This window comes from Anguilla rostrata, chromosome 1, assembly GCF_018555375.3.
Source record: "Anguilla rostrata isolate EN2019 chromosome 1, ASM1855537v3, whole genome shotgun sequence".
NCBI classification, from domain to species: domain Eukaryota; kingdom Metazoa; phylum Chordata; class Actinopteri; order Anguilliformes; family Anguillidae; genus Anguilla; species Anguilla rostrata.
In genome coordinates, this window is record NC_057933.1 from 45,627,251 (window position 1) to 45,650,736 (window position 23,486).

General features: G+C 41.5%; 1 protein-coding gene across 1 annotated transcript in view; it reads left to right on the forward strand.

Moving 5' to 3' along the window:
• Positions 1-23,486, forward strand: part of zfpm2a (zinc finger protein, FOG family member 2a) — a 150,019-nt gene that overhangs the window by 65,815 nt on the left and 60,718 nt on the right. The window contains exon 4 of the mRNA XM_064338055.1: positions 8,722-8,846. Within this exon, the coding sequence (XP_064194125.1) occupies positions 8,722-8,846 (125 nt within the window). The remainder of the gene's footprint in view (positions 1-8,721; positions 8,847-23,486) is intronic.

Sequence of the window (23,486 nt, forward strand, 5' to 3'; positions counted from 1 at the left end):
TTGTTCCCAGAATTCAGAGTACAAACAGGAAGAGAGTAGCTATGAAGCTAGAAGGTGAGAAGTCCTCCTAACACAGACACTGGAAACTGGGGGAAGACCAGAGAGCCTCCCTTTATTTAATGTCAGCAGGTCTCCTCCAGCGCTGAGGGAAACTGCTGAGCCAGGAGCTAGGCCATGCTCACTCTGCCATATTGGATAGCTGAGAGCGGCATAATAACATTTCCAGTCTTCAAATGGTCAATACAAAATGAATGGCTGCATTCAACAACTTAATACGTAATACTTTCCAAATGTAGCAGACCTTAGCCTTGTGTTAAACTATTTAGCCTACTATATAGAAACCACACTAGTTATATATACTAATCTGAAATATTCAGTTTTCACACTGACTACGGTTGCTCTCTGTAACTTTGGCTAGTTTAGCTGTCATGATGAATCTGCAGGTGAGGTGGTAATGGGGCGGAGGTACTTCTCTTGTCTTGTACCTCACCTGAAATTCAGTATTGCTGATGCTTGTGAAGCACTACAATCTGGATTAAGGCTACAGGCTTGTGTTTGAGTATTTTTTTATGAACTGTTGATTTCAAAGGTCAGTGAAATTAGCTACTGTAGTTAATGTTAGCTACCATGCTAGGAAATGGCCAGTTGAACTTGCTATGCTGTTGTTTTGTTTGTTATTCTGTTAGTAAACTTTAGTTAATGCATGGAGCCCGTCCATTTATCGAATCCTTTGCTAGCATTCTGTAGCAATACTGATATTACAGTGTTTCTACGCTTGCCAACTACGTGAGCCAAGTTTGTAAACTACGCTAGTTAACTAATAACATTACAATGAAGAATGAACCACCAACAAAGAAAGTGAAATACGACCAAATAAATAAATAAATAGATAAATAAAAATCCTGACAACGTTAAGTACAATGCTGCATCAAATAATGAACAACAGGTGGCGGAGCTCCAGCAGTCCACTGTCAGTACACTGAGGCTGGTAAAGCTGCAACAAAGCTGTGTCAAAATAAAAATTAATTCATTAAATGACCAATGAATGAATGAATAGTCTCATATTTTTTTGTTGAAAAAACACTTCACCAGTGCCATTTTGGCTACATTGTGCAATTTGCCTATAAGAGATATTGACGTTTAGTAACATACAACGTGTTAATAAATTGTGTCTATGTTTCCAATTTATTGCTTAATTGATTGGTCAGATACACAAAATTATGTTTCTCAGCATGAGTGTGGCCGAGCTGTAATGCAGTCATAATATAGCCTGAATGACTTTAAAATTTCAAATTAATTAGCTCAATTAGAAGGCTGCTGTGCAGCAGTTGAAAGAATGCATATTGATGTAATTACATGATGGGGTCCAGACACAGTGACTTCACAGCGAATGTACTGTGACGTAATCATGTGACATTAAGTGACAGATCAAGGTTTCCTCAAAGATGAGGTTAAAATGAAAATTTGGCAGAAGTAACAACAGCATCAACACATTGTTTTCTCTGAGTGCCAAAATCTGATTTCATTTTATGTGGATACTTTTTTTTTCTCATAGAGAGATGCACCCATTTAAATCACCAGCTATTTCCAGTTGAATGCATCAGCTGGAGCCAGCTGTTTATATTGATTATCGACATTTAAGATCATATAAAAGCTCAGCTGATACCCTCTTATTAGCTAGCTAGTTGGATGCCTTTTCCAAAATAGTTGTTTACATTGTTTGCTACTATTGCTAGCATCTGTAACTTAGAGTAAGCAGCTTTGAAGTAAACTATCAAAGGATTAGGATAGCTAACAAGTTTTTTTTTTTACTCGTGTTTCATGCTGATTGAATGTGGTCAATCAAAATGAAATATCACTTTATCCGAGAAAAAAAAGGTGAGAAAAGAACAGGAAACAATCATTTAATGAGAGTATTTTTATTTTTAAAAAAGCGTTGTACTGGTCCAGTTTCTGCCTGCCAAATTTCTGCTGGCCGGGTCGAACTGGAGTGAGCGGAACAGGACCGGGCGGGTGAGAGGGACAGACACCCGAGGGGCTCGGCACCGTGAGGCAACGGCGTTGTGGGCCTGGGGGTATTGCAAGGCTTCTCGCCGACCTTTCTGTCCACGTTGAGAGGTGAGGTCGGCTGCAGCGGTGTGTCAGGCCTTAGCGCTGAGAGTGAGCTCGCCTCATCACCGGGTAGTTAGTCATAAAAACACAACCCTGACCTTCCCGGCTGGAGACTTAGGTTTAGCCATTTTATCAGCCTATCTTCAGGCATTTAAAAATACTCCTGAAACTCGATGATTTAACCCGCTTTTACGCTGTTCACATCAAAACTGGATGAAAAAAAGCTTAATCCATCTTATCTGTTGACTGTCAAACCGCTCCGGCTAAAACCTACTCACAAAAGACAACTAGGTCACCCAGGAAAAACAGAATTTCAGTTTAGTAAAGTTTGAAATCTGGTAATTGACTGCAGAAGAAGGAAGAGAGGCACGTTGGATAACAGATATAGTAGGAGAAATCCACCACCAAAGATTCAATCCCATGATGCACTGCAAAAAAGGAAATACAATGGAAAGTGCAGTTTACAGTAGTGGCTATTTTTTTTTTTGCTGATTTTGTATTTCTTTTCAGAGCAAAGTTGTGTACCTTTTTCAATAGATTGTTTTCATCAGAAATCATATTTTGACCAATTCTTTTCAGTTGATCTACTAGTCACATTTGTACATATAATTCTGCCACACACTTTCTTTACAAATTATTTTATTGGAATTATCAGGGAAAGGGATCAACTAAAAAACACACCTGATGCGCAAGCTTCTAAAGCAGATGGTTGAATTTAAGAAATAATTGTAAATATTTTATTCACCTGTGCTGTGACATGTTAGATATGAATGTGACATATTCAATATGAACTGTTTTGTTTCTCTGGTTTTCAATCATATTGTCAAGTTTTCTGGCTTTCGTCATATTTCAAATTCAATATATATTTCATCCAATCAACACTCATATTATTTACTTATTTGCATGTCCATCATTTATTAGTCCGCAGTTGTAAGTCAAGCTGTACAATGATTTTCCTGAAAGACAAAATATTTTAAACTGCTACTTTTTGTGGAATTGACTTACCAAAGGATACTCAACACATTTTGGAGAAAAAATATAATTAAAATATAAATAAAATGCCTTGTATTTTAGTTACAAGCCTATGCACTATTTCACTATTTTGAAATGAAATATGAATTAAAACAGCAAAATCACAGTCAGAATCGTGGAAGAGCAGTGAGAAAATTTAGGGAAACCTCACAAAAACGAAAATAATTGCCAGTGAGAATCCTGACTGTGTTTTGTAGTAAGTTCATTCCATCATGGCTTTCCCACTCTTTTTTTAGGGTTAAGACAAAAGAGTGTGTGCTTTTTAGCTCCCTTCCAAGTGCTCATTGTCTGAAAACAAGGCTGACCTGGGGGTGTGACTGAGCTCCCCTTCTTAGCCTGGGGGTGTGACTGAGCTCCCCTTCTTAGCCAGCATGTGTGGTTGCCTGGAAACTTTTCTCAGCGAGATTTTTCAACTTTCTCCTGACACTCCAAGGGAAGGTTTTGAGCCAGGCAGAGTGCTTTCGTCTGGGCGAGGGGGAGAGAGAGGAGCAAGAGTGAGAGAGGGAGAGTGAAAGAGAGAGAGAGAGAGAGAAAAAGAGAGAGAGAGAAGTCCTTCTGTGTTTTAAAACAAGTGTCTCGCCTGGAGATAATAGTGCAGCTCTGGGTTATAAATGATGCATTTTGTTCACTTGGAGCTGATAATGGCAGTTTGGGGGGGAGGGGAGGAAAGTTCATCGCTCTCTTATCAAGGCACAGTGACATTTCTCCTTCAGCTGTAAAATTTCATATCACATATCTCCTTTAAAGCTGTAGCACCTTTTGTGGAGCGATACAGTACTTTCCATTTCACTGTGTATGATCCACATGCTATATTAATTTGTATCCCATTTGGCAGTTCTATAACCTGTTCTGTCAATAGCGATTGTGTCGATAGTGGTGTCAGCCGAGAGTTTTAGAACACTGTCTCTGGGCTTTCTCATATATGCAAGTGGGTACTAATGCAAAAGGAAAGTCATTTTTACCACTATGAAGTGTTAAATGTATTGTTCTTTGATGGAAAAAAACCAAAATCAATTACCTGTTATTGACATCACAAATGTAATAAGAAACCTGTGCTAATATTTCTGATGTATTAGTGTACGAAGTTGCACGGTTATGTTCTTTCTCATTAATTTTGAGATTTGTGTTATATCAAATGCATTGTATCTTAGTGACATGTAGCATTTAGTGTAGAGGTTCTGTATTCTTTTTAAGACTTCTAAATTTTAAAGTGCATATTAAGGAACATTCGTATGATTATGAGTCAATTGTACAGTATATCAGTTGCATAATGAGTTTCTCTATAGTCTATATCTTTTCAGATAAAACGAGTTGAATTTAAAAGTGATTTTCAGACAATTTATATTATGTAATTTTTTGCAGTTCTCAGTAAAGCTTTAAAGTGATTAAATGTACCTTACATGTGCTTAATCCAGCTACCATGTAATATTATTTGAAGATTCTGGAAAGTTTCTGAGTTGTCTGTTAAAAAACAGGTATTTGAATAATCTATAAAAAGCACTTTGTGAATAATGAATTAATTAATTAATTAATGAAAGGACATCTTACTGTAGAATCTATCGATCACTGCCATCTTCTTTGGCAGATACCTTATGAAAAGTTATATTGTGTTGGGAAAACCTGATGCCATTGAAGAGAAAGCTGATTTTTGTGAACAGCCCGAGTGGAAAAATAAACTGAACAGGGAAACCAGGAAGTGCATTCAGCTGACCCAGGTCACATGATCAAGCCCGCAAGTGGTGGCATACTGCACTTCCGCCGAATGGGTCCATTCTCGTGCCTTAACTCAGTTTGAATGTTTAATTTTATGATGTCAGACACTTTCTGTGCTTTGCTTGAAACAGGCAAAGACAGTTCCCTTTTTCCCCCTCAATCCGTCTGGACATTATTCCGTGGAGGAGCTTCAGAAGGACATCTCAGGTCTAATTGCGAATAAACACGACGAAGGTGGGCGATAAGAATTTCAGGTCAATTCCCCGCTCGCACCAATGTGCCCGTTTTTTTCTCTTGTTTTTTTTTTTTTTTTTTTTTAAATCACGCACGCAGTTGGCTTTCTGCCATCCAAGGAGCTTGTTAGCATTCAGTCATATGCCATCGAAGGGAGAGATGAGGTCCCTTCCTCCTCTTTGCCATAACAGAAAACAAACAGATGCCAGCGTGGAGCATCTTGGTGCTATCTGAGGAGGATCTCTCCACACAAAGGGACATTCATTGGGCTGCCAAGTATCTGTGGAGAGCAGGAACAGACCCTAGAGTCTAGCGACAGATGATGATCTTATCGGGGGTGGGGGGGTGCTGGGGGGCTGGGGGGTTGGGGTTGGTTGGGGGGGGTGTCTTTAGTCACATCATCAGTTCCCTCTTGCCAAGACTGTGGCATTTCAGTGTTGAGGATGAACTGTGTGGAGGAGCAATATTACTTTGAGGATTGGCCTTAATGAAAATATTGCAGATATTCTTAAATTTATTAAGTCTCTCAATTTTTGGTGGAAAGGCAACGATTCAATGATTAGATCCATACTCAGCAGAACTATGAGATACGGGACATCGAACATTAGTCTAGCAGGTTGAGAATTTAACAGAATATGATATTTCATTGTTGAGCGAAATGAAACTAATCATGTTCTGATAATGATTTACATACAAAACATGTTTGTGCATGGATAAAGAAAAGCTTTACTGCACCATTATGGCTCAATCTTAATCTCAATCTTGCATAAAGGAAAGAGCCACTGTAGTCCATGGTCAACCACATCTGGCACCCACACTGCAGAATACAAGCACTTAGATGGTCTGTGCCCTCCACACTGCTGCCATATGAACACCCAATTGCCAATTTAAGGAGATCTGTGCTGGTGACTGTTGGGTTTCCAAAATCATACACCATAAACCACATTTTAAACCCCATGTTGAAATCTGTGGTCTGTGACTTGATCTAGGATTTCAAACCCTAGTATATTAGTTTGCTATGTAATTAAAAACATTAGTATTATTAAAATGCATTTTAAAATTACCAGGCTCTGAAAGGAAAGCAACATTCTGACTGTGCCATGTGCAGTTTAAACTGCCTTTCACCCCGTTTCAGTATGATACCCCATACCAAACAGAGCCTCCTACCCCTGCTGTCACATGCTTAAGGGAAACAGGATATCCTATGACTAATGGCTTGCTTGGGTAACAGTCACACATTTTGCGGTCATGCCTAATTAAAGAGGCTATCCAACTGAAATAGAACAAAGGACAAAAAAAGAGGTTTATTGTAACTGGTATAGCTTGGAATACTAACATATTGTTCAGAGATAAATGATCCTTTTCCTCAAAATGGCTGATTTTCCTACCATGTCATTTTTACATGGAGAACCACCAGACATTGTTGGCAACATCTGACAAAACAGATGTTCAAATAGGAAACAGTAAATCTGAAGGGGTTCCAGGAGGCTGCTTCTAAGGTTTATGACTTCTAGCAGAATTAGTAACTTAAATGTTCATATCTCTGCTGAAGGGAGGGAGCGGCCCACTCGGATCGTTGTCGTGAGGGATTCCGCATTTTTCCCCCGGATTATGTTTGTCTCCAGGAGCAACAGCTGTGAAAAGCCAGCTGGGACGCAAGGTCCTCTGGCTACATTTGGAAGGGGACACAAACAACTGGCACCCAATCAGTGAGCACCCCTTCCCTCAAATATCCTTTCCACCCAAAAAAAAAAAAAAAAAAAAAAAAAAATGTACTCTTGCCCGCCGGAGACGACTTCCCGAAGTGTCAAGCGGGGCTAAATGTGAACTCGCTTCCAAGTGGTTAAAGGCCGGTAGCCTTATCAGAGGACAAACAGAATGCATCAAGCACAGCCTGTGCTCTGAGTGCGTCTCTCTCTGATGCTTACCAGCTGTGCCTGAATGCTTAATTATTTTGTTTTAATGAGCTTACCCCACCTTCCTGCTGCATGGGCGGGGGGGGGGCTCAGTGTGCTTCAGAGGCTAAGAGGGAGAAACGTTTGGGTCACATTTCTTTCCCGCGGTGATTCGCGGACGAGGAGTTCAGCCGACCGGCTATCGTTTTTGGGGCGGCCCGGCGAACAGAAACTCTTGCTCTGTCTCAGATGTTTTTTGGAACAGGTCTCTCTTGTGAAAGAGGTGCCTGATCTCAGTGGGACCTTCGGAGGAAATGCAGGCTAAAGGAGTGAAAAAATGTGCCCGTATACCTCTGTAAATGAAGCTGTGTGTTGAGTTAATTTAGGGCTTGTTTGGTTTGTCGAACTAAATGAAATTTTACACAAAATATGGGGTCAGTTTTACAGCATCACCCCATCAGGGAGGACGCACTTTCTATTGCGCATTAGGAAGTAATATGTGAAATAAACCACGTGTTGTTATGTGGTTTTGCTGCAGTTTTCCAATTAATAGGCAAAATTATGTAATTGAGCAAGCACATGAAAGTTCCCCAGGCTCAACTATTGTTAGAAAAACAATACGTCTCCAACCATCTGGTCCTTAAAAGATTAAAGATAAAAACATTCAATTATATTACCATCAGACAACCCTTTTTGATTATCAAGATTCCTCTGATTTAGAAAACAATAGTGAAATATGTATTGGCGTAATGTTGCACATTTGCTGTATGAAAAAGAACATTTAAGGCACATACTAACATGCGGACATATTGATATGTCACAAGCAGATCTTGGTACGTAAAAATAGGCAACTGTTTAGATCACCATGTTTTTGCCTGAATTGGTTACGAAGCCCATAAATGATTTTACTGTCACATTTTGACCATGCTTGCTATGCTTAATACAGTAAACAGACCTAAACTGTTGTTTATGAATACTGTGCTAGTGTGTGTTTCATGTCTGTAGCGGTAGAATGCGCAGAAAACAACTCAGTGATATTATGCCTCAACACAGAGTGAGAGACAGAAAAATGCAATCCTAAGTGCACTAGAAAAGGTCTGTTACTATTAATGGAGAAGTCATAACACTGATGAAGTCAGAGTCAGGGAACGCATAAGGTAGCAAAAAGCATTTTGGAGGACCTAAACATTCTGCCCAGGCGTAGGCCCCCTGAACTCAGGCCCAGGGTGTTGTCAAGGCAACCACGCGGAAATGTGCACTTGAGAGGCCCGTGACTTTCCCCAGAAACGGAGTCGTGACCAGGAGTCTATTATCATAACTATTTGATTAATCGCTGTCCGAAAAAAGTACACTAAATCTAAGAGATAAGATAGCAGGGCACGCTGCGCTAACAGTCCTATCCTATTACACAGTTAATTAACTGGAGTTCTGCAGAGTACTAACAAGGGGCCTTCCTGGAATAACAGAAATAGTCATGCTGCCAGCAACTGAGCCTGTGACATCTCATTGAGATTATAAGAAAGGAAAAAGTCTTTCAAAGAAGGCTTCTGGAGAGTTATTTTTCTTACACTCTGTCTAATCGGTTCGATCATGTTAAATTTGGCGCAAGTATGTAAACTGCGGCTTATATTTTTGAATGGCTGCGATTCGTCTTGCTGGAGCGCGTGAATGTGAACTCGTTTTTTGACCGAGTGAGAGTTGTGTGACCGAGTATTTTTATTGCCTGCCCTTTTAGGAGAGCTGGATGTTTTCCACAAAGAAGGGGAGCGGCGGATTCACAGTCGTCAGCAGCTCCCGGTGGGCACGACTTGGGGGCCGTTTGAGGGGAAGATCGAGATGGGCACTGACGGAAGCGGCGTGGTACGTCACTGCATGCCAGCGTCATGTTTTCCTGGAAATGTTGTTTTGTGTGTGTGTGTGTGTGTGCGTGTGTGCGTGTGTGGCCAAGCACTTCAAGGTGCACTCGCTGTCGGTTACGACGATGTCCTTTGAACTTTCCCCTCCTTTAAAGTAATGCGGTCAGGCGTTTCTATTTTTTATATTTGTGCTTTTGATTTTCCTCAAAAGTCTTCCCCACTCTCTTAATCGTTACTAGAAAGTTGTCGGCACAAATACAACGGAGCATGTCAAAGCCAATTTTAATAGACGAAGGGAAAAAAATTCCCATGACACCCCGACACAAACCAAGCCCGTAGAGTTGACGGTTCTGGAATGAAATTGGCCTAACAAAAGGCTTTGAAGTGCATCCATTTTAACTCTTTAATCTGCATATTTTATGACTAAATGGTTTTAATTGGTGGATTTTGAGTTCGGTCCAGATCTCAGTTGAATGAAGTTACCATCCATTATATTTGATGTTATTCTCAACACAGCTTTACAGCAGTCAGCTGGCCCCACTTGTTCAAACATCCTCGTTAAGTTCTTTTAACTACTTTAAAAAAAAAATCTGCGTTGACCTGGCTGCTCTTGTGGAAAAAAATCCTTTAGGGTTTAATATTTAATTTTGTGTTTGGATTAATTAAGGAATACTTATTAAGAATTGTAACGAATCTCACAGTTATCCTGTTAAGAAACATAAGGAACAGTCCGCTAGGACTGAGGACTCAGAGGTCCCTTTCTGCAGGATTACTTTAACGCATACCTTTATTAAATCATTCTCTGAACACTTCTGACTGTTTCAAAGCTCTTGTCCCTTCTTGCATTTTACAAGCTGTTGCAAAATGGTCCAAATGGAAACAGACTCAACTCTATATATCTTTTGTATTTAAAAGTTACTTTTGTGCTGAGAAGCAACATTTTAAGTTATTACACTGCAATTACAGCTTATTTTTTAACATTTTATTTACTGCCAACTTCAATCTATTTACAGATATGTAAAGACAGGTTGTAGAGATTACGCACACTGTTATCAGAAGGGGGATATTGTTGTTACAGAAATTTACTGTAGATTATCTTAGTGAAATATAGAGTTTATGACTATGCTTGGAACAGAAGTACAGAATTGTACAGAATTACACGAGGTTCTTGCTGGGTTCCAGGTTTGAGGAAAAACAGAAGGAAGAAAGTATTAAAACCTTGGCTTCTGGAAGATGAAATGCTTTAAGCATAAATAGTCTAACCTGTGCTGTCTCCATATACGTGGAATGGCCAGGGGTGTGCAAAACGATGCACACACCACCATTCCCAGAGCAACACATAGGAGAAAAGAAACAACATTCAATACACTACCAAAAATATTGTTATTCTGACAACCTGCAGAGAAGTGCAAATGTGTAAATGTACATGATAGAGTAGGTTTTACACTAATAGAGTGCCCTTGACTGAGTAGGAAATTACATCTGTAAGTGTTGAATTAACACTTTCAGTGTTGAATTAACACTATCCTTGCAAGGAAACTGCATGTTTGTGAAAGCTTTAGCACATTAAAGGGAGGCTGGGATTTTCTTCCTCTGAGTGTAAACCATCTCTATTGAGTCTGTTCTCATAGACACACCGACCAACAGAGTGGTTTGTTCTTACCGCACCACTCTCCGTATCCGAAGAGCTGTCCCTCTGGAATATGGCTGCCAACTGAGTCCTGATATTCAGGTCTTAATTAAAAGAACACCTCGTTAAGTGTAGTGAATGGCCCACCACCTCTTCCTTGCTTTTACTTCATTTCTCATGGAGTTACAATACATTTTTATGACATACAATTATTACATTTCCCGCTCTCCCATCTCCCAGGGTGCATTGGACTGTGGTGAAGAGAGGCGTCGCCTATTTTCATTAATGGCAATGCATTTCTCTGGGCCTACACTTAACAGCGTGACGAGTTGTGCTGAAGGTTTATGTATTTTACATTGGGGGTGGAATCACAGGATATGTATTAAAATAACTGTCCATAAATTTAGCAATACGTCATAATTCAAATTCATACGTCAAATGGACGGAGTGTAGCACAGTGGGTAAGGAACTAGACTTGTAACCGAAAGGTCGCAGGTTCGAATCCCGGGTAAGGACACTGCCGTTGTACCCTTGAGCAAGGTACTTAACCTGCATTGCTTCAGCATACATCCAGCTGTATAAATGGATACAATGTAAAAATGCTTTGTAAAAAGCTGTGTAAGTCGCTCTGGATAAGAGCGTCTGCTAAATGCCTGTAATGTAATGTAATGTAATAATTGGCAGCATGTAGCATTGTGGTCGCTGTCCTTCCCCACCCAGCTGTAGTGTTCCCTCCAATGGAAGAAAGGTTCCAGCAATGGAAAAAAAAAACGGTTGTATGCTTTTGTCTTACAGTCTCTTTTCTTCAAACGGCCCCGTACATGACATTTAGAAAAAAAACGTACTGTATTACCAGCACTGAGAGAGAAGATAACGGACAGAACGAAGAGAAATGCTGAGTTCTAGTTGAGTGGAGAGAGCTCAATAGTTTTGATGCATGTCAGGCCAATGGTTTTTTTTTTCCATAGGGTCAGAAGGTGCAATATAGCATTTGAGGTAGAAATAAACCTTGATCGCTTCATGAGTCTGCAACCTTCCCCGAGAGGGAATTTCAACATTTTTTTTTTTATGAAGCATGACCTCAAGAGGCTATTAAATCTAGGCAATACCATTTTTTCTGTGTCATTTGAAATTTTGAAACTATAGAGGCAAAAGAATTACCCTCACCAGCCAGCTATAGCATCGATGTCAGTTGTCACACTTTTTTTTGAATTCCGAGCTGGACAGAATATGAACTGCTTCTACAGTGTGGTGATTCCGGTGACCTGACCGATCGGAACACATTTATCTGGCACACAGTTGCCCCTCTTGTAAGAACTACGAGAAAAAAAAAGCAGTCCATGCTGAAATGAATTAGTGACACATTGTTAAATGTCAATTAGAGAAATTCCGCAACAGATGAAGTTCACTTCTAGCCAAGTGGACTCCCAAGTAGGGGTTCCGGTGCGACGTTCATTTGTTGTCATTATTACAAATTAGCCGAGACGTGATAGGTCAGGTGCGTAGCCGGTACACATGTACGCGCGCGCGCGCGACGCAGACGTGGCGAGCGGGGGAGGGGACATGATGGAAGGCCCGGCGCCTGGGGGACCGGTGGGGGTTACGGCAGCGAGAGCCAAGCAGAACCGCGCCTGCTGTGGGTTGAGGCGGTCGGACTGGTTGATGGATTGCGATCGGGGCGGGGGTGGGGGTGTGAGGGAGGGGGTGTGGGGGTGGGGGGGGGTACCGCCGAATGGAGCGTTGCGGTCGTCCCGGCAGGGCGACAGAAAGGCATGACAGGAAATCTCGGCATCTGCAGGACGGAGATAGGGTCACATCTCTGCCGTTTATCAAGAAGGAAGGCAGATTTCACAGCTGAGCAGGACGGGGCAAAGGCAGCGGCGAGATGGAGCTCGCGCCGAAGCGCCGCCGCTGTTAGCGGGAGCTGAACCGAGGGAGGCCCGAAGTGCTAGCGTGCGCTCTGACAGGCTGCTACGGCTAGTTACGCTATCTCTAAATCGTTTTTGATTGCTCTCGTTTCACCAGAACGCTGGCTTCAATTGGGCAGTGTGCCCCATCTCTCAATGGGCATGTGAGATGTGTAGCCTTCACTGTAGAACTTGGTTTGGACATGTTGGCTTTTCATATGATCATTTCGGTTACTGTTTCTGTTATTTTAAACAAGAAAATGAGCGCTTTGGTCTCTTTGGTTCAACCTATCCATGCTGCATCGTGGCCTTAATCTTTTACTTTTATCAGTCTTTGCACTGTTTTGTTTTTAATTATAGTAATGCCTAAGCTCATTGTGCTGCAGAACAATGGAAAAGAAGCTTGTTTAAATTCATAATTTAAAGTTAAGGACAAAGCACATCATACTGAGAGCGAATGGTAGGCCACAAGTCTTGCACCTTTGAGCAAGGCACTTAACTTTCTTCAGTGAATATCCAGATGGATAACATGTAAACATGTAAGCTGTGTGTGCAGTCATTTACCCAAGATAATGAAAAAGCAATGCAATAATGGTTGGCAGGTACATCAATTGGAAGCTATTCCGGTAGTCATGTGTGCAAGGCACTTTAAGTGAAAATGTTGAACACTTACAGTAATATAGAAAAGTCTGACGTCTTAAAGCCTGGATTCAATAAAGTTAAAAACAAATAATGACTGAATCAAAGCCATGTGTGTTGGTGCTCTTGCTTTTTATGTTTTGTTTTTTGTTTTGTTATTTTTGAGGGGGGGTGGGGGGGGTCCTTTCCCAAACGACAGGGAGAATAAGTCTGCATGGGAAAAGTCTGCGGCCCTTCCATCCAGGGCTCTCCCCTTAAGTGATGGGACCGCTGTGGACGAGCCTCATTCCTCACCTCTGCTGCAGATCAATCAGACTATTAGTCTCCAATTACACCGGCAGCCTTCCGCAGGTGAGGGACGACCGCACTCTTCCAGACAGAGTGGGCACGCGGAGCCACACTCTCCAAATTAACGCAAATTAATGTTGACACCTAGACATAAATGTCTGCGATGCAGGCTAAATTACCATTCTGGGTCAAAGCAATTGAGTAGCAGGTGTCTTAAATGTGGTAATTACCCAGGCCCAGTAGAACCCGACAGTGGCTTCTCTCAAGTGGACCCGCTGGAAGCCGGAGTCCATTTTAGGTGTTAATAATTGATTTGGAAGTGGAAGCTATTAATTGGTAGCAGATTTAGGTTCCGTCCTAGATGTTCATTAATGAAGGTACGGCTTTCTGTGACGTTCAATTAATAAATTAACTCTGCTAATTAGAGTGCTTAAATCAAGGAATGGGTATCTTATACGGAAAGCTTACAGAAAATTCATTTTTGTACCTTCAATATTCCTGTGGACCCTTGGCAAGTCATATCTGTTTTTATAATGGCATTTTTGTGAGTGCTTGTACGTGTGTGTGTGTGTGTGTGAGAGTGTGTGAATAGTGAATAGACATGGGTCTTGAAATAACTTTAACCCTTTATACACCAGTGCAGTGCAAATGCATGGCCATTTTAAAGAAAATATTTATATTTGTGAATATTCAGCATTCAGAACATTTCATATGATGGCATGCTTTGGTAAGTTGAAAATTATCAACGTTTTGAAGGAGCGTTAAAATTTTACTGCCATCTAGAGTTTAAGTAGTTCAGATACGTATTTTACCTGGGTCTGGTGTGCATGTTTGTTTTGATCCAGGTCTGTTGTGTGTGTCTGTTGTTTCGCTTAACTTCTGAACGCGGGCTTAGAGTGTTACTCCTCTTCACGAGCGGTTCCTCGATGCGTTGGTTGGTGCAGCTCTTCCCCTTACCTGCTTGTGCAGTACAGTACGTCTTCCTGCAGTCCCATGTGCACCTGCCACAAAGTGCATGGCACCTCACCCGCCATTTCCGCCCTTTGTTTGTCCTGGAAGGATATCGTGGATCCACTTCCCTGTCCCTTTTCCTCTCCTGTGTGTGTGCCTCTGAGAACATACGTTTTTTTTTTTTTCAGACGTTGAACTCAATGGCCTCACACACTCAATCTGTCATGTCTTAATGAACACCCTTTACTTATCATAAAGATAGTTTGTTCATACATTGCATTGGTGAAAATAGTTCCAAGCTATAAGTATGTAGGAAATGACACAACCATATGAAACATAGTTATAATAGGTTTTATTGTAATAAGAAAAATAGACATGGCTCAGATATAGATATGTGCCCAGTTTGTCTGCTTCAGCATTAAGTATTTTTTGATGATAAATATGGTCTAATGTGTATATTAGTTCATTATACGGGTGAATTGATTCTTTTGTACCATTTGTTGCCAGCACATTTGCCCTATATATGTAAGACATTTTCTCTCTTTACTATAGCTGGACTGTGAAATTAAAATAGTGGAACCAAAATGGTTATCAGATTTACATGCATGAAGCTTTCAATGAGAATTGGTGAGGCTAGGCAATTTGTGGGTTGATTTATCATCATGTACATTACGTTGAAGGAAACACATTTGCCAAATGAATAGGCCAAAGATTTTCTCATAATTCATATTCATGTTTTGTCCGTGATTTCTATTATTTCAAGACATAACACTGTATCGGAAGAGCCGTAACAGGACTAACCATAAGGATTCCAGTCAGAATAAAAAAATTATTTCAATAAACAATTCACATTTTAATTTCTACCTCTGTAAAAAATGCATTCATTTCCTTACACTATGTCTTTTCATATTTTCAGGTGTGTATATTTACAGTCTTTAGCCGATGTTGTTCTGGCACCCCCCCAAACCCCCCACCCCCCACCCCCACCCCCACCCCAAAAAAAACCCTCCTCTGAATTTGTCAACAGCATGCTGCGCTGTTAGCTGAAGGGGAAAGCGTATCCAAATCGATGTGGAAAGTCGCTCTGATCTTTGGGGTCTAGCATGGTGTCGTTTCGGCTTCGCGTTCCCGGAAGCACCCCCAAAGCCCCCCCACCCCCCCCGCCCAATGCAGGCGCAGAGAGCGCTCCCCACACCGACTGCAGGAATGTGCAAAATGACAAGATACCGTCTTAATTTGCACCTCGCGAGAGGAAAAAAAAAAGGTTGAGCCTGTCGCGCTCAGGAGTGTGTTTATTGTGTGGTTCGGGTTTGGGGGTTAGGGACGGGGGGCTCGCGTTCCAAAAAAAGCTCCAGAAATTATTCAACCCATCATTCAACCCATTTATCTCCTCCTTTTTCTTCTGCCCCCACCCTCCCCTTCCAATATGTTTATTGTTCGCTCCCCGAAACTTTAACAAGTGGCGGCGGATTTTTCTGCACAGAAATTATATTTTTCTTCTTGTCATTACTTCATTAATCAAGAGGAGGCATTCTGAAAAATGTTTTGTTTTGGAGGCTGCAATCTATTTTTTGTGTGTGTGTGTGTGTGTGTTGTTGTTAATCTGCGCCCGTGGCAGGTTTCCCCTCCGAAACGCAGCGCTAAGCAGCGGTATCGCGGGCCTATTGTTGTAGCCTCTGTCATAGCAAGGAGAGCCTGATGCAGGCCTGCGCTCGGCTGATAAGGAAAAGAGGATTCAACATGGCTGGAAAAGAGAATCAGTGGGACTTGAGAGTGGAGTACGGATGGGGCTCACACACACACACACACACGCACACACACGCACACGCACATGCGCGCACACACACACACACACACTCGCATACAAAACACACACATTCTCATACTGGCACACACATACAGAGCCTCATACAATTACGTATGCAAACAAGAGCCAGAGATAGGTCCACACTTTTTTTTCGACACAATGGACAGTAGAATATTGGGAAAAAAAACTTAAAGGTAACCTAATGAGCAAGGGGACATTTGGGTGCCATTTACATACTGAAGCTGCTTATAATGACTTATATGAAGCTCTTTTTTTAATTTATTTGTTATGAACAAAACAATCCTACATTTTTTTTTTTGTTTGTTTGTTTTTTTAATTGGCTTGGACCTTGCAATTGTATGGCTCAAAGAGTGTTGCATAATTTAAACAAATACGATACACAACTACAGTTGGACTACCAATTTGTAATTGCACACATCAATTATTTTTAGGAACAAAGCCAATTTTTGGACAGGGAGAATTTTTATTTGCATAAAATGGTGATGGATTAATGAGTGCCATACTTGGTTCTGAACAACCGAAAAAAGAACTCTATGCATTAATTGCTTCATTCTCGCTTATTTTTTTTAATTTTTGTGTAAATCCTTCTTTGGTGCATTGGTAGCTAGATGACCAAATTTCAGGATTCATTCTGTTAAATTATAGGGAAAGGTCTTTTTTTTACATTTTGCTTCAGACATCTTGCATTACAATAAACTACCAATTAGGCACACTAAGAGACAGATGACATCATCAGCCATAGGGAGTGGGGGGTGGGGGTTGTGCGTGAGTGGGTGAGTTGGAGGCTCATTGGTCAGTCAATTTCAGTGCCGTTTCGAACTCTCCCGTTTCCCTTTTCCCTAGAATCTGTGTCCATTTCTCTTTTGGAGCGTGACGGCCACCGAAATGCTCAGTGCCGCCATGCACCAGCAACCGATGTGCACTTCAGAAACACGTCGGAGATAATGCATGGTTGACTTGATCCACAAGTGAACCTGACATTTCGCTGTCCTTACATCACACAACAACGCACAAACAGCTCACATAAGAGATATGACATGTCTCTGATAAAACAAGGGTATTCAGTGGCTTGGATGGTATTTACGGTTATGGCTATGTGGCTTACACGATCGAGCTGAAGATAAACAGCTCTTTAAAATATATTTGTATAGCACACATCTCAGTGTGTTTGGGGATGTTAAATACATACGGTTAGGTGGATGCGGTGGGAATGCTCACTGTGTCACTGTATGCGTAAAACTGTAACACTCCCATCCAGAGGTCGGGACCATGAGGTCATGGACAGAATACTCCACATCTCGAAACGTCAGTATCTCGTCTCAGTGCAGCGAGGAACTGCCAAAGCCCCCCACTCCCCCCCACCCAAACACACACACTCCCCAACCCCCACCCCCTGTTCAATGTTATCATACTCTTGTGCTCTGCTGCAATGACATTCCAAGCTATATGGCTATCAAAAAAAACACACTTGCTTTCCCTTTGAGACAATGAAAATAACTAGGGGAATATCTTAAGCAAAGCAAAATTGCTTCATTTTTTAAAGCGGTCCTCTGAAGTCAGAGGAAAGGGATGGGGAGGGAATGTGTGTGTGTGTTTGTGGATGAGGGGATGGCGTTTGGGGAGTGGGGGGCAGGGGGGGTGGAAGTCATCTCACGTTTATGGAACGCGGCTCATTTCTCATTAATGAGCTGGCTGCTCATAGGGAACAGCTGAGATTCCCACCTCGTCACCAGGGGATGGCTACCTTCCTACCGCGGCACGGCAGTGCAGGAGGGAGTCAGCTGGCCTACTGTGAAACTTCACTGAAATAAGAGCCCAAGTGCTGAGGCTTCAGGGGTTGAACCGCCCAACCTCAGGAAGCTTACTGTCTACTGGGGGCTTGTGCTGGTGGAGAGGGAATTACCTGTCCCTCAACTGATAGAGAACTAGAAAAGGCAAAGTAGCTTTTTTTTCCCAATACTTTATTTTTGTATTATTTCTTAGCTTAGCAACTGTTCTTATCCAGCTCGACTTGTGTAGTAGTGTATATAATACACATTTATACAGATAGATATGCACCAATGTCAATTATGTACTGTGCTCATGGTTGCTACAGCAGTACTTCGCCTGAGTGCCTGAGTTACAAACTCAGCTCTCAACCATTTTACTACACTTCATAAAGCTTGTGCAGCTTCTACAGCCCATCGGTTTGTAGTCGTAGTGATCACAGAAACGGAGGAAATGGCTGTCCTTCGTCTGGCTGAAATTTTCACCAACCATCGCCGTTTAACGTAACGTTGCCCGTGCCTCGTCGTTTGATACATTTTGGCACACGCTGCCAAATGTATATGTTTACACAAACGCGGAGCGGACATTAACACGGGGGAGAAAACGACGGAAGTGGAAGGAACTCGAGTCCCACCAGCTGCTTCGCCATCTGTCATTGTCACGGTCGCACTCGTCAGAAGCTAAAGGAACTTCCTTGAAAAAGGAGTGAAGATTAATGCACAAATGTTTTCCTACTGGTTTTGGTCGGCTTGCAATTGTTCTGTTATAATGCATTGTTTGAAGTGGTGTATGGTAATTGCCCCCGCACTAACAAATTGTAGGTGCTAACTGAGAGAACTACCATAGCCTACCGCTAAGAGATCTTAACCCATTCCCTCCTTTTTCATATGTAGAGCAGGGGTTTAATCTCTGTGTTGTTTCTGTACCTGCGGAACCTCAGAGGAAACAGATAATTCCTGATCATTTACACAATTATAATAATGACATAATGAAGATAACAACTTCAAAGAGAGGGAAAAAGTCCTACTCTTATAATTCATGATTAATGCTTGGTGATAATTAAGAATAATTAGTCCTCAAAGGAATAAAAAGGAAATATCAGGTGAATATTTAACATTTGTAGCAAGCCTCCATTTCTGTAGTACATTATATGTGTTATATAGCAGTCATGTTTTCTAAATTTCTTTGAAGCCTTACCATTCTAGCCAAAGAGTAGTCCACCTACAACATTTTATTAATGCAGTGCTTTTTTCACGCGCGGTATCATTGGACAGAACTGTGTCAGAGGCTGAAGGAAGCTCTGAACCATCCCTGATATGGTGCATTATTCCGTTTGAGCCTTCAGGTCATTATTTTTGGCCACTCCAGCCAGAGGTTCAAAGAGCCCCAGAGCTTGACTCTTCTCACCTCCCGTGCATGAGGGCAGCCACTCCGCGGCGTCGAGTCCGCCCGGCCCAAAACACTGCCCCCTGTTCCCGCCCCCTCCTCTGCCCAGGCCCAATGACAGAGCCCTGTCAAATCACCTCCAGACGGATGAACCGCAGAACATGAAAAGTATTCGGCAAAAATGCAGATTTTGCCAGTCCTCCGCCGCGCTATCGTGGTGGAGGGAGATAAAAAACCCCGATAAGGTGCGGGGAGAAGGTGTCTGGAGAGCGTCTGCTCGTCCTCCTCGGTGGTCCGTCGAATTAAGTTGTGTGTACGGGGCTGTCAAACAGGAATATTACACCGCAGGGTCGTCGGTAAACTAATTGGGTAACAAAGACCATTCCCAGCCCTGGAAGCCGGTCTTTTAACAGTCAGTGTGCTGAGACACTGATAAGGAAGTTCACGTCTAATGCATTTAGTGGGGGAAAGTTCACCATCTCTATCTTATTTACTTACCTCGGTGTAAATATTGTTGGTCTATAAAGTGGATTTACAAAGACCCCATTTCTCTGTAGAGCATGGTAGTATTAAAAAAAAAATTTACATTACATATTTTGAACTGGGCGCAAATGTGTCCAACGCAGAGAAAATTTTGCAAAAGTAGCAGTGATTCTTGAGAAAACCAAATGCTACGTTGTTTGTACTGTGAGGCATTCTCCAGTTTTCATGGAATTATACTTTTCCCCCTCAGTGAGCAATTTAATAATTTAGTGACTTAAGTCTTGAACCTCTGGGTGTGAGTGTGTTCTATTAAAAAAAGTTTGATGTACAAATGTGTCTCTCTTTTCTGGGTTTTTTTGAAAGCGAGTGATTAAAAAGGAAAGAGGAAATGCATTGATCTTTCTTTTTTGGCTTTAGGAGCATCTGCATTTTACCTGCCGTCTCCAGGCGACGCTTCTTCATTGCGAGAAGGTTGCATGAAATCGTTTCCCTGAAATGGCGCAGGTTAGATGATGCCGTAATGGAACGTGCAATTTCGCAGCCTCTGAGAGGCGAAACGAAGAGTTCAAAAGAATGCATACATATTCAACATTTTGAAAGGCACACAGAAAATATCTCAAGGCAGGGTTTTGTTTTTGGGGATTTTTTTTGTTTGTTTTTTTGTGGGGGGGAATTTTGACTTTTGGTTGTTGTTTTTCTCGTTTCTTGCACGACGTCGCCTCCCCTTCCACCGAATTCCGCCACCCTCCAGGCTGGGGCACTAACTTCCTGTTCCTCACGTACACGAGTGATTGTGTATGCAGCGGTTCTTCTGAGTGAAGCAGGCCACTTCGTTTTTTTCACCGCTCGCCCTTGTAAGTGCGGAGGTCTTCCAGAGTCCACGCCACCTGCTCTTCTGCCCCCCAAAGAAATTGTAATATCCATACCGGGCGAGCAGAACTGGCAGCCCGCTCCCTATTATGTGCTCTCACAACCACGCATAGCTGCAGGAGTCGTCCTGGGGTCACGTGCAAAGATCAAACAAATTGCCAATTGAAATCAAATGGGAAATTCAAATGGCAAGAATGGGAGACGCACTGGGATGGAAGGCTCTTTGACTGAAATTCAAACCCTAGAAGGAGGGAGAGCATGCTGTTATTACTTTGCCTCTGGATAGAAATATAGAATAAACTGCAAGTGATAAAAATTCACATCATTGTCCCCCCCCATATGTATAAGTGCTAAATGTGTTACCCAGCAAAGATGGGATAATATTCTCAAACTAATGAAGGATTTTTTAATAAAATGTAGCTAATTTAGTTTCAGAAGTATCATGTGTTGTGTACGATGTAGTTGTATGTTTTAGTGTTTGTTTGGTAGATGCACACTCGATGGAGGCTTTGCGCAGTACTGTGAGTACCGTCAGGTTTTATTGTCTGGAAAGGGATGAGGGCCAACCTGGCCATTCTCGCACACAACTCTGAGTGCAAGGATCAGGGGAAATCTCGACCGGAGGGCAGGTTGAGCTTCGACTAAACTGGATGCGTTTGGAGTTGGAGCGTCTCTCAGTGCCTGGGGGTTTGATGGAATGTAGGACGCTTGGAACAAGCTGGTCGCTCTTCTCTCTCTACCTCTTCTTTACTCTCTCTCTATCTCTCTCTCTCTCTCTCTTGCTGAATCTAAGGATGGTTGCAGTAAGAAAAATGGACAGCCCTGCCTTATATTAAAGGCCAAAGGAGTGCAGTCACACATGCCAGAGTAAGCAAACAAAACAACGATGTGCAAACAAAACCAGTATACCACATTACCTTGCAGTATACCTTGCAGAATGCAGTAAATAGCACAAAATAGGCTTGAGAGAAATCATGTTAAGCATGTATTGGACTAGCTTCTTTTCTAAATAATAATAATAATAATACTTATTATTATTATTATTATTATTATTATTGATAATATAAATTTGAAGGATTAGAAATTCCCAAATAGAGTATGTACCAAAAAAAAGTGTTCTGGCATATGTGATTTGAAACAAATGCATTTCATGTACATTTTAGATATTTACAACAAAACAACAAGCGCTGCCCATATGTGCACCTTGATAGGTAGATTATTTGGCAGATTATTGGAACAGAAGCGATTCTCAATTTAATCGATTTAAATTGGGAGGGGGGGAAAGTCAATTTAACAAAGTTGAAAAGGGGAGAGGTGGGGGAGAATAAAAAAGGCATTCTTTTGCACTCAAGCAGTAAACTAACTACTGCAGCAGAGCACGGGGAGAGATTTCTTCTGAATTATCTCCCACCTCACATTTGCTCTTAGGCAAGCAGTTTAAAAGCCAAGCGATTGAGCCAGTGATCCAATTTGAAATGCAGAAATGATTAGAGCAGCTTGCCTCATTTCATATCGAAATTCTCTGATTTATGACAGCGCGGCAGCCAAGATCTATCTCCAAAGGGAATTAGTGTGCAATTTTTGCATATTTCTGTTATTTAGCCTCCCAATAGCAGATGCTAGCTTGAGAGGGGGAAAAAAAAAACAGCAGCACGGAGGTGTCTTTTCATTCGAGCAGATGAAACCGGGGCTATTCGGGGGGGAGGGGGGGGGGGGAAGAACCAAAATAACATGAAATGAGACAAAATGGCCTGCTGCAAAGGGCATTGTTTGCTGTGTGTGTAGCAATTGTGGTTTAGCTTCATATTTAACTGGACCGTATGCTGAAGCATACAACCAAAATGAGTGTCTGAATTTAGATTTTAAACCAGGCATGTAAGCATATCACCATTGTGTGCAAATGTCATTTTGGTCATTCTTTTCACACAAAAAAAGAATCCCTAGCAATTCATCTGCCCTTGAGGCTAAGGAAATATTAATACAGCTGGTGATAACGAAGGAGGGGGGGGGCGGAAATCTCCCTTAATGAAATTTCCAGTTGACCACTTGCAATTTGTTTCATCATGGTGAACAACTAATTGCAATGGACTTTATCAAGGTGTGAGTATGCTTTTGCTGTAAACAGAGCTTTAAAAAAGGCACAAACCTTTTATCACCAGCAAACCTGTTAATAAGTGTGGAATAACATGTAAACTAAACCTAAACCAATAGTAGTCATTCAGGGTGTCCGTTCTGAAATCAAGAAACTCATCTTAAATGAACTAGCTGTGAATTTAAAAAAATTGAGTGTCAAGCTGAAGAAAAACTATGGTTTCAGGCATGGTCTCCCATTTTACACGTTGCAGAGAAAAAAAAGGCTGTTAAATGCATTATTCATTTGAGTAAGATGAACCATCAGCAAATGAACTAGGTTCTTTAATTATTCAGAATGACATTTACTCAAAACAATTTGATTTGTATATTGAGAAATTCACTTTAAATACACAGTATTTTCCCCCAGAAGAGCCAGGGTCAACCATCATATGATGCATAAATTGTCATTTATAAATAATGGCTACGGACTTCACCTTCTCACCTTTGCTCATAATCACTGTAAAGCGCTATTAATTCTTTATGTTTTGATGTTAAATTTATTGAATAACGATACACAAATGCGTGTCGGAAATTATGAGTCAATTAGCATACATATTTTAACAGCAGGCAGTAAAGCTGCAATCAGGCTGAAATATCTCATTGTTATGAAACCTGCTGATTTTATTCTGCAAAATTTGTTAGGTCCTAACATGGTAGTTTATTGGTTAAGCCCTTTCATGTCTGAATTCATATTCCGAAGCATCCTGGTGCACCAACGCTACAGGAAAAGAATGCGGTTGTGCCTCTGGACATGGCAGTGAG